Here is a 12490-nt window from a genome sequence, read left to right as displayed (position 1 = left end):
CAGTTATGGCCTGATGAGACTCTTATGTGGTAAGTTGAAAGGGCTAGCCTATTAAAACTGTGTTCAATCTTACTCCACTTATTTAATTATTACTATATTGTACCTGAGAGTTGGAACTTTACTGTGTATATACATATAAATATGTTTCGTTTTTTTACAGACATCTGTGCTCGACTTCTACATGTTTTTTTGCCTGCATTGGGGACGTCAGAATGGCTATATTTGTCCGTTTTACCGTCAGCTCAGTGACATATAAGTTCCTCCTTCAAGATGTTGAAGGTAAAGTTACAATCGGTGAGAAGAAGGCTGTACAAGGACTGGAGAAACCTGAGTACATGAAATGGAATAGTGATGGTACATTTCTCTTTGCCATGTCCCTTCGAAAGTTGTATTTCGTAAGGTATTACAATGATGAGGAACAAGTTATCACGGAAGTACAGCACAAATGGAGGGGATGGTTTGCCCCTGTGTGGGGGAACACATGCATTCTGGTCTATGACAATAATTTCCTGATGACAACGGCGCGCACATGTTTGCTTAGATTCTAATTGATATGGTGGAATGACTGTAGCGGGCTCATTTTCACGATACATATTATGATATCAACAAATATCAACACCCCTTGGCAGAAACACGATTTTAAGATCGTTAATTATTCCTAAGCTACATCACTTATTCAGTTCACTACCAAATCCAAACCTTGATGTTGTAAATGCGTTTCAAACAAATTGTTTTAAGTTTATCTGGAAGAATAAGCCTAACAAAATAATGAGAAACCAAATCATTTGTGAAAAAAAAGGATGGAGGGTTCAATGTCCCTAACATTAAAGCAACAATCCAGGCTAAAAATAATATCATTGATAAGACGCTTTCTTATTTGGAAATCCAAGTGGAGTTATCTATTTAATCTTAATCTTCCCAAGTTACCGGTAGGTGCAGGCAATATACTAGAACATAACTGTAACTACTTAAGAAATAAACTACTACCACTTACCCCTAACAATTACTACAAATATATTTTGACTGCCTGGTGGAATTTAAACGCTCAACTGGAACATAACGCAAATCATTTACTGGCCGATAATAATAGGTTTAACAGAAATATATGTATTGGGCGTAAGCCCGTCTTTTATAGCACCTTGAATCAAAAGGGGGTACGTTTCATAAATGACCTCCTTGACAAAGATGGAAAATTTCTGTCATTTAACAACTTTTCAAAATCTTTCGAGACAAGTAATGTTGAACTAGAAGAACTGAACAAGTTGCAAAATCCAATTATACCCCCAAGTATCGAAAATGTTCTTAAATTTGCAAATGGATCGAAATGCTTCTACAACTTACCAATTTCAGATATCACTACAAAAAATTACACTGTACGAAATGGGAAAAGAATACTCTAGAGGATGACTCAATTGATAACTGGTCCCAATACAATAGAATGCCTTTTCGATGTACGAGAGACACTAAACTGCAATGGCTCCAATACAAAATACTTCATCATATACTTCCGACTAACGTTTTCTTGTGTAATTTAGATTACGTTGAAAGTCGAAATTGCAGTTGTTGTTCAGTTGATATCGAGACACCAATCCACCTTTTTTGGTCCTGAAGTTTGGCTACTTCAAAAGGCTAACATCCAAATCGAAATTCCAAAGAAAAATGATGATTGGTTTTCCAGAAAAGCACAACGACCCTCTAAATATCACCTTTTTGATAACAAAAGACCTTATATTTAAAAGTAAGTTAAATCAGAGTCTTCCGTCATTTCAAATCTTTCAGAACCAAATAAGAAACTACTACAACCTTACTAAATGTTCAGTGATTATTGAATGTGACATTGGCCTATTCTATGAATTTTGGTCAACTTGCCATCATCTATTTAGATGATTCATCAACTACGTACTGGAATGTCACATTTTATCAAATAAATGTAAAATGATTGAAAAAATTAAAAACAAAACAAAACAAACATGATATCAACAAATTAATAAAATAACACATCGAGTGAGTGGGTATGGTTTTACGCCGCTTTCAACAACATTCCAGTATTATCACGTTGGAGGACACCAGAAATGGGCTTCACACATTGTACCCATGTCGGCAATCGAGCCCGGGTCTTCGGCGTGACGAGCGAAAGCTTTAACCACTAGGTTACCCGACCGCCCCAATAACACATCAAAGCAAGGGATTCAGTGTCTCACTTTTCAAATATTTTAGGACCCATCAAGTGACATATTTTGCTTATAGAGACTACCACTCAGTGAATTACTGCATAATATGCTACTGCACATTGTCATTTCTAAACATAGTATTACATTCACTATACAGTATATCGCGTACATGGTACATTATATCAGGTGCGTTATACAATATGTCATTTGGGCTGTGCGCCTGTCGATCTCAACGTAAAGAAGTGGCTCACATGTACCATCTCTCTCTCCCCTCAGGGGGATGGTGTAAATCCTGCTGGGGAACGATTTATCTCTGATATTGTAGTTATTTTACTGTCCATTGATGACAGGTTTTAATCAATTGATAATATATAATAACTTCGATATGGCTGAAATATTGCCGATGTGACGTTAAATCTTAACTCACTCACTCTCCCCTCAGGCAAATACATCATGGGTATTACGAGGTCTACGAGGTCTTGTATGGGATAAGAAGTGCTGTCACAGATTTGTTGAGTGCTACTTTTCCAGCAGCATCGGCAATTGTGTTACCAATGATACCAATATGGCTTGGTAACCAACAAAAGACGATCTCATATTGACCAGAAGCAAGATCGTTATATAATTCGATAATTTCGTGTAAAAGTGGATGTTCATATGAAATAGTCTTGATATAATTGAGAGTTATTAGTATTGCCTGTGAGTCTGCTGTAAAAGTTGAACTTTTATTCGGTAATCTGGATGATATGGTTCTGGATCCAATGACTGTAGGGCAAGCAACTGCGTCACCATCCTTGGAGCCATCGGTTAAGAAAGACTTGTAAGTATTGTATGATCTTCTTAATTGATTATATTCTTACTGATACCACGACAGGAAATGTTAAAATCATCCATGAACAGAGATCAATCAATGGAATCGTTTAAAATCTTAGACAGGATATTTCCACGTTATGTCCTATACTTTTTCGAGATCGAAAAAGATAGACACATCATATTGTTTGTTAATGAATGTTTTTACAAATTATTCTCAACGAACTAGATGATCAGTGGTACTCCTGTTTTCACGGAAAACACGTCTTATATTTGTTATTAAATTATTAGATTCCCACGCACCATATAAATCAATTATTGATCATGCATTCCACGGTTTTGCAAACGCAACTGGTAAAGGTCGATAATTTGAGGGATCAGTATGATCCCATCCAGGTTTCGGTATTGGAACAACTGTGGCATCACGCCACGAAGATTTTGCTGGATGTCCTTATCTCAACAAAAATCAGAAGTAGGGTTTCCAAACATGGTCCTGGCAGGTGTTTCAGGAGGTGATGGTGGATGTAATCACCACCTGAAGCAGTATCATAAGCTGGCCCAAGGGCAGTATGGAGTTAATGTATGGAAAGCAATTCATTGTAATCTTCTCCATTATCTGACTGAAAATTAAGAGTTTTCTTTTCTTGCTGTTTTTGAAATTTATGGACATAGTTCGATGGGTAAAATGTGCAGCGAGTGTTTCACCATGTTTATTTACAATATCTTTAGTATGTGTTAATAGTTCATCCCCATTTTTAAGATGGTGAATGCTGGATTTGGAGAATTTTTATTTTATTTTCTGAATCATGTTCCAAACCTTGGATATTGGAGTTCGTGCATTTAATTTTCAGACATAGTTTTGCCACGATTGGCGTATATTTTGTTTAAACGTGCGCCTTCTTTAGCATTTAAAATCTTAATTTATTCAAATTATGTACCATAGGATTGCGACGGATATATTGTTCTGCATTTTTCCTTGACTTCCTAGCTTGTTTGCAGTTTTCGTTACTACGGCTTTTGGATGTGTGAATTTGCAGAGGACTTTGGAATACATTCATCCGCAATTTTTGTGAACTTCATCAGAAAAAGATTGTATAGGATCAGGAATATTTTCAGACGCAAGTATTTCAAATAAGTGCCAGTTGGCCTGAGTAAAGTTCCATCTTGTGGAAGGAGGGATATCACAGGGGGTAATATGTTTTAATGTAGTTGGAAAATGACCACTTCCACAAAGATCTTCATGGACCGACCATTCACATTCATTAAGTAAGTCTGTGTCTGTCAGTGTTAGATCTAAAGAGGAGCATGTTCCTTTTCCAGGATGTATTTTAGTGTTAGAACTATCATTGGAGATACACAAATCGTTGTTGGAAATGAACTCTTCAATAATCTTACCCTTAGAGCTTGTGTGAACACTACCCCAAAGAGGATTATTCCTATAAATTTGACAAGGAGATATGTTCACATATGTCTGTTGTGACATAATCGTAAATAATCGAGTCTGGACCAGACAGTCCAGTGATTGACACCATGACCTTCGATCGACGCAATCGGCATACAATGACATGCATCAACCAAATCAACGAGCCTGACCACCCGATCCCGTTAGTCGCCTCTTACGACAAGCATCGTCACCTCTTACGGCAAGCATGGGTTGCTGAAGACAATGGCAATGGTACAGCTATAAATCATATTTTCATACAGATTAAATCAATAACATTTTTTATCAATCCTTTAGTTTATCACAAACACTGGCAAAAATAATAAAGGCGACAAAAACCTTTCCGTAGATATATTGTGGCTTGAGGAGAGACATGGGTTGTTACTGGCTACATATTGTGTACATCATCTGAATGTGGCCACACACGCTTGTATACTTAAAATTATTACATCATTAATTCATTTACATAGTGTGATAACACACCAGCTAAATGTGAAAGGAGAGCTATATCACCTGGGGTGGTAATCATGGTTAAGATGGGTTCCAGCCTAAAATGCTGTCACTAAAGATTCTACATAAAGGTCAGGTGTGAGAGATATCATTATCATTCTCATCTGGGACGGCGCTGGTGCTGGTCATCGTGGTCCCCAACTGTACCTTATTGAACTGGACCTGGATATCTATCATATATAGGTTAGCAAGCTGATGGAAATTGTGTAGTCAAGACCCTAACCTCTTAAATGGTTGCTTGGTATTCTGAGTGTCCATATGCCAACGAATAAATGACTGAATGAATTTCTTTATTTCCTCCAGAGTTGATGCCAAGATTTTACAATAGCAAATACATTTTTTACAATACATCAATTAGATTACTTGACCATATACAATGAACTCGTGTTACACAGTGCTATGAATCGTCGTCAAGCATATTTTTTAGGAATGATTATCGAGAAGACCAAATACTTCTCTGTAGCTGTCATGTTCAAAAGTTATGTTCACAATGCCTACAACCATTTGCTGGCTTAAAATATGATTATAACGTTATATGTGAGTTCTTAGTTTTATATATTTACTTTTGCTTTTTGTTTGTTGTTTAACGCCGCGCTAAGCAATATTCCAACTATATGACGGCGGTCTGTTAATAATCTGTACCAGACAATACAGTGATTGACATCATGAACATCGATCCACGCTTCTCGTAAGAGGTGACCAGCGGTATCGGGTGGTCAGGCTCTCTGACTTGGTCGATGCATGTCATCGATCCAAGTTGCGAGGATCGATGCTCATGATAATAATCACTGGATTGTGACTGCCAGAGTGAATTATTTACAGACCATGCTTCTGAGTTGTATCATAAGCGTCTCACCGTTTCCATCTATATTTTGTTGCTATATTGTATTTACAAACGCATCAACACGGATGTGACTGAGCATGACTGAGCAGCCGCTTTTTAGGCTGCAGACGAGCCAGAAGGGAATTTATGAATGTCAACTTCTTTATTATGAGGAGAACAACGTTTCGTAGTACATGCTTACTGCTTCATGAGGTGAATGAATACAATGAGGCAGATAGCATATCTATGTACAACAAAGGTAATAAGGTAACAAAAGGTTGAAGCGTAACAAGGGAAGCCACCACATAATTGGCGCCGATAGGTGATTAGCATTTGGAAATGTAAAAACCATCACTTGAGGATGTGTTCCGAAATAGCGAATTTCAGGTCTAGTTTGTTGACAGATGTTCCTCATAATAAAGAAGCTAAAATCCATAAATTTTCTTCCTTATGAATGTTACCAGATCACAAAACAAAATATACAAGGTCCCTGTTAACCTAATCTTTTAAAAGCCTTACAGAACAACACTTGCATTTAGATAAGCACTTGTGTACGATGCTTTGTGAAGTAAACATATAGTCTATGGTAGAATACCCTTTACGGAAATCACTTGGGCACTCAGGATACGTTTTCATAAGCTCAACAAAACCATTTAACAAAGTCACGGCTGTGAATATCTTCCCACAAACAGAGCATCACTGTTATAGTCGAACATTTCGTGTCCAGAACCTTTTCTAAGTTTAGGATCACAAGTCCAAAATGCCTTTGTATTCGAACTATTACAGGGTAATAAAATATAATTTGTGATATCTTTACGATGACGACACATCCCTCTGAATTTATATCAGAACTTATTAAACTGTCTCAAATGTCCAAAGTCACATGTGATTTTACTGATTTATATTTGTCTCTTTTCAACTTACTGCAGTCTTTATTAAACTGTGCAATATTCTTTGAGAATGTATTGTTATTTACACTCGGTATCATACCACAGTTTTATACTGTCAATAAGAGTATGGGCCACAAGCGATGTACTTATTTGATGAGACGTTATCACACTCCTCCAGATCAAGCGTATTTAACTCACTTTCTAAAACCTGTTTAAATGTCTCAGACATAAGACTCAGACACAGTTACATCTTTCAGTATATTCCAGTATATTCACAGTACCATAACTTCGTCTTGGCTGGAATGTACGTCACCTTACCTACTTAGAATTATCGTCACCACATTTTGACATCAGTAATTCATTTGAGTACCATTTATGACATAGGAGCTGAATTTGTGAGGTGAGAGAGCTATCAAACCTGGGGTGGTAATCATTGTTCATCTGGGTTCCAACCAAAGAACTAAAGAAACCACATTAAGTAAGTGAATGAGTTAAGATTTAACGTCACATCGGCAGTATTTCAGCCATATCGTGACGAGAAGTACATTAATAATACATATATTTATACAAAATAAAAAGCTGTCAACGATGGACAGTACAATAACAAGAATATCACAGAGTCTATTAAAATTAGTTGAGAATATATAATAGTCAGAAGAATTAGTGAACAACACAATATTAGTGATCGTCAGTAACTAAAGGGAGATCACCAGACTAGGAACCATGGGGACTTACAGTGCCTTTGCTTCCTGCATGGACCCCGGCAGGATTTATATCATCCCTTCAGTCACTGGCGACAGTGTACCAATTAAGCCAAAGATTAAAATGACGAATATTCTACGTTTAAAAGCCTTGCATGCAGAAAAATACTTCGAATGATATGGGACTTACATACCCTCTCAAGGGGGACAATAGTTTTACGCTACTCCAAATCCCCTCGAGGGTACAGCAATTAACAATCTAAGTTAATAATTAGCTTTACCAATTTGTAAAACAATACAGTTACTACATCAAAAGTTATGAAGAAGTTATATTTCTTAGTCCATGGAGGATGGACCTAGGTGTCAAAACTACAAGCATGGCGAAGACGGTAATAAAAAGATTGAGTTATACCATCATGTCGTTTAAGATACTGTGTTTGTGTCAAAGCTGGGCATCCAGTGACAATGTGTTGCTGCAAAATCAAACATTGACGGTTTCGAGTGGGAAGTGACTGGTCCTGAGCAACAAACAGAAAACCATCTGTGTCACTTTTCAGGCCAGTAAAACAAGTTCTTTCACAGCGAAAGACTCTGCAGTATTGTTGATCTTCTCAACACACTGCACATAAACTCGATGCTGTGGTCGTTCAGATAGCCTCTCCGTAAATACGGATCGTCGTGATATGGCACTTTGCTTGGTTGACACTCATTTCTTCTTTTTCTTCTTTTATTATTATTATTATTATTATTATTATTATTATTATTATTATTATTATTATTTTTATTTTTATTATCATTATCTAAAGAGTCGGTCCTATTTGTCACATACATCGATCACAGATGAATGAATATACAGACAACGAATGTACAAGCTCGTCAACTAAACAATTTTATACCAGCTATTACAAAGATGACTAAAACCACACTCTGACAAGACAATCGACAAGGTGCACAGACAACCGACTTAGCTAGATGAGGAGAAATGGGCACTGAAGGCCTTTCCCCAAAATGGGTCTCTGGGACACTAAAGTTAGACGAATACGCCTAGTTAGCCTTATAGACTAATGTCACTTGGACGAAACAAGGAAATACTTGACTTCCAAAATATACAAGTACTTGACCAACACCAACAAGTTCTTCACTACTAATGGGTTTCACGAGTCCTAAACCTAAAAAGACTGCATCTTTCCTTGTTCGATACGACGTCATATGACTGAAATACTGTTCTAAGCAGTGTTAAGCCCAGTTCATTTGCTGACTCTATGTCAAATGATGATGAAAAAAATTACGAAATTAAGTGAAAGTGAGCTAATGAGCCCTTAGTGTCTGTCTTTAGGTCCGAGCTGCCGTCTGTGCAATTAGCACTTGCCAAGGGAGCAGGTGCCTGGAGACTCGTGTTGGAAAGGCTGCCTGTGTCAAAGGTACTTACTGACATATATTGTTAAAAGTTCATTAGAAACATGTAAACGTCTAAAACTGAACATTGTGTCATGTCTGCATGTTGGCCTTCAGGTGGAGATAACCAAGACCAAAACCAGACCATTGACAACACCAATCTCATTGATGCCTGCACAATTGGAGACCTGCCTCAAGTCAAGGTGATTTTGTCTCAAGATACTGTGGGCATCAATACAAGAGGGAAGAATGGTACACCGGCGATGATAGCTGCAGAGAAAGGACACAGGGAAATACTTGAATTACTTGTGAAGAAAGGTGCTGATCTGTGTCTATTGGATGATGAGTGAGTGAGTGAGTTAGTTAATATTTAAAGTCACATCGGCACTATTTCAGCCATATCGTGACTTGAACAAGTTAAACATTTATATTATATATAAAAACCTGTAAAACAGTAAAACAATTAGCAATATATCACAGATTATAATTTAAAAACTATTTTTAGAGCAATAAAAAGATCAAATTATATCAGACGACACATTATAAAAACGGGCTGTAGATCGCCAGCAACCAAAGTTCGGCCACCATACTAGGGACCATGGGGACTTACGGTACTTCTGCTACCTACATGGTCTATTGGATGATGATGAAAACAATATCTTACATGTGGCCTGTAAAGAGGGAAACGTGGAGATAGTGAAATATATCCACTCACAGAACATCAATGACATTGAAAGAAGCGGATATTTCGAGGAAACGCCGGTGATGTTTGCAGTAGAGTCTGGAAAGATGGAAGTCTTTTCTTTTCTTATAGAAGTAGGAGCCAGTATATCAAAAGTAGATATGGACGGTGATAATATCCTTCAACTTTCCTGTCGAGGAGGAAACGTACATATAGTGAAGTGTGTCCTCAAACAAAACATTTTGGACATAAATAGAAAGGAGCACAAAGAGATTACGCCAGTGTAGCTGGCAGCACGTTGAGGAAACAGACATGATTGACTTACTAATAAAGAGAGGAGCTGATCCATCAGCAGTTGATCAAAAGCAGAAACTATCCTTGATTGGGACTACAGAGGAGGAAATGTAGATACAGTGAATTATGTCCTCACACAAAACGTTGTGGACATAAACAGTAAAGCGAATGATGGTAAAACACCAGTCTTGCTAGCAGCGTTGTTAGGGGACAATCTAACCATTGCGGACATCAACATTTAGTTTGGGGGATCAGGCCATACCATTGATGCTGGTTGCATCCTTGGGGTATAGCAAAGTATTTAAATTACTTGTAACTAAAGGACCTGATATGACAAGGTAGATGATAACAATGAAACTATGCTTCATCTTTCAAGTTCAGGAGGAAACGTGGGGATTCTAAAATATGTTCTCACACAAAACATTGTTGACTTAAACAGTTTGAAGGGATGACGCCAGTGTTGAATGCAGCGATTTGGGGCAAAAAAAAAGCCTATCTATCTGTGGTAGATAAAGCTGGTAGCAACATCCTTCATTTAGCCTTTCGTGGAGGAGATATTGAAATAGTGAAGTTTGTCCTTACATGTCGACATAAACAGTAATACACATCATGGGATGACACCAGTGTTGTTTGCAGTGAAAGGAGAATCAAGTGAAGTGTTTGACATACTGATACAGCGCAGAGCTGATACATCAAGTGTAAATGATAAGAGTGAGAACATCCTTCATCTTTCCTGTCAAGGATATAATGTGGAGAAAGTGAAGGATGCCCTCGCACAAAACAGTGTGGACATAAACAGTAATACAGGTAATGGGATGACACCTCTGTTGTTTGCAGCAGAAGTGGGATCAATAGAAGTGTTTGACCTGCTGATAGAGAAAGGAGCTAATACATCAAGATTAAATATTAATCGTGACAGCATCCTTAATTTGGCCTGTCAAGAAGTAAATGAGTAATTTGTGAAATATGTGCTATCACAAGGCATGGTAGATAAAACCACCAAGAAGGGACACTACAACTATGATAGCTAGGAAAAGTATCTGTTCCAAAACTACTCTCTCAATAAGTGTCTCAAGCAAGGTGATAGCGCAGAAATAAGGATCATTAATCTTCCCTGTGATATGTTAAATAATTATATAGTATGATTCATTTTTTCCAGCGGCACTGAAAAAGATAGAATGATCATTTTCATTTTATATACTATTCAGATGATGCAGGAGAATCCAGATGATTACAGTAAAATGCAAAGAAGTATCGAGTACTGGTTACAGATGTATAAAAAAAGAATGGCTATTTGTAACATGATAATCAACAAAACGATGCATTGTACGGCTAACGTGGTTTGAGAGGTCGTAGCAGTGAGAGGCTTTCGTAAAAGTACACAATACGTTGACACAGATTGGCTATGGATTAACTCCGTGGGGACACAGGTGAGCGTAGTCCCTAGTCCCCTACAGCTTGAAACAGATCTGCTTGCATACCGACTCGGTGCGGACCCAGGTGAGTGTAGGCCCTCAGTACCCAATAGCTTTATACAGATCTGCTTGCAGGCCGACTTCGTTGGGACACAGGTGAGCGTAGGCCCTCAGAACTTATTAGCTTGATACAGATCTGCTTGCATACCGACTCCAAGGAGACCCAGGTGAGCGTAGGCCCTCAGAACCAAACAGCTTCACACAGATCTCCTTACATACTGACTCCGATGAGACCTAGGTGGGCGTAGGCCCTCAGTACCCGATAGCTTGATACAGATCTGCTTGCATACCGACTCCGTGCGGTCACAGGTGAGAGTAGGCCCTCATTACCCAATAGCTTAACACAGATCTGCTTGCATACCGACTCCATGCGGACACAGGTGAGAGCAGGCCCTCAGAACCCAATAGCTTGATAAAGATCTGCTTGCAGGCCGACTCCGAAGAGACGCAGGTTATGTAACAGGTCCATCAACAACTTGATACAGATCTGCTATAAGGGATGAGTACTTTTTTTAAACTGTTGATTGCCCAAATCGGAACCATAATCGCGTCAGATGGGCGTTACAATCGCGCTACGGTTGCGCCACTCTCCTGTCAATTTGTATGTGCCACAAACACTAGATATTGAGCAAAATATATGTGCCGTTCTCCCAGCCACTTTCATTGTACCTTCATATACCGTGACACTATTTCGCGATACAAACGACGTATATGATGAAATATACAGGGACAAATGTTGGAATGCATTCTTAAGAAAAACATTGTAGTTCCAAACCTCAAAGCTGCACATCCACTAGAACTGCTGCTTCTATCGATTGGAACGTATTAATACACCGAGGAAGAGTATGTATTGGTATTGTTGAGACTTAAATGTTCACTGACACATGTCACCATGTCTCTATTATTAATGTTTCGTTTTACATGTTAAACCTATCTCCGTAGCAGAAGTACCGTAAGTCCCCATGGTCCCTAGTAAGGTGGCCTAACTTTGGTTGCTGGCAATCTATAGCCCGTTTATTTATAATGTATTGTTGAATCAATGTTATTTTTTCAATTCTTCTCCACTAGTATTTCTTCTAAACTGTGATAGTCTAGTTATCATACTGTCCATCGTTGACAGGTTTGTCATTCGCCTAAATTTTAGTATTGTATTAGTATATGGTTTATCATGTTTAATAACACGGGACGAACATAAATGATATTTCACATATTAATATATCCATATATGTGTAAGTTCATGAAGACTTTATGGCATTAATACTTCGGTTTAACCATCTAATGTATTTTAATACATGCAC

The 12490-nt window shown here is 38.0% G+C and overlaps 1 protein-coding gene across 1 annotated transcript; it reads left to right on the top strand.

Annotated features, from left to right (window-relative positions):
- The first annotated feature begins 212 nt into the window (after positions 1–212).
- LOC139477091 (putative ankyrin repeat protein RBE_0220) lies at positions 213–10673 on the top strand. Its single transcript, XM_071259640.1, has 3 exons — positions 213–354; positions 8859–9059; positions 10354–10673. The coding sequence occupies exons 1-3, from the start codon at positions 213–215 to the stop codon at positions 10671–10673; spliced, it is 663 nt and encodes a 220-aa protein (XP_071115741.1).
- Positions 10674–12490: the final 1817 nt, after the last annotated feature.

Source organism: Haliotis cracherodii, unplaced genomic scaffold, assembly GCF_022045235.1.
Source record: "Haliotis cracherodii isolate W230 unplaced genomic scaffold, xgHalCrac1.p SCAF_31, whole genome shotgun sequence".
Lineage (NCBI taxonomy): Eukaryota > Metazoa > Mollusca > Gastropoda > Lepetellida > Haliotidae > Haliotis > Haliotis cracherodii.
The sequence above is the reverse complement of the archived record's forward strand: the minus strand, read 5'-3'. Positions and strand labels throughout refer to the sequence as shown.

Bases quoted from the DNA above. Each gene is read 5' to 3' on its own strand.
- LOC139477091 (XM_071259640.1), top strand. From the start codon at position 213: ATGGCTATATTTGTCCGTTTTACCGTCAGCTCAGTGACATATAAGTTC. The intron at 355-8,858 runs GTACATTTCTCT...GTTGGCCTTCAG, and splicing joins CATGAAATGGAATAGTGATG to GTGGAGATAACCAAGACCAA. The intron at 9,060-10,353 runs GTGCTGATCTGT...TGTTGTTTGCAG, and splicing joins TGAATTACTTGTGAAGAAAG to TGAAAGGAGAATCAAGTGAA.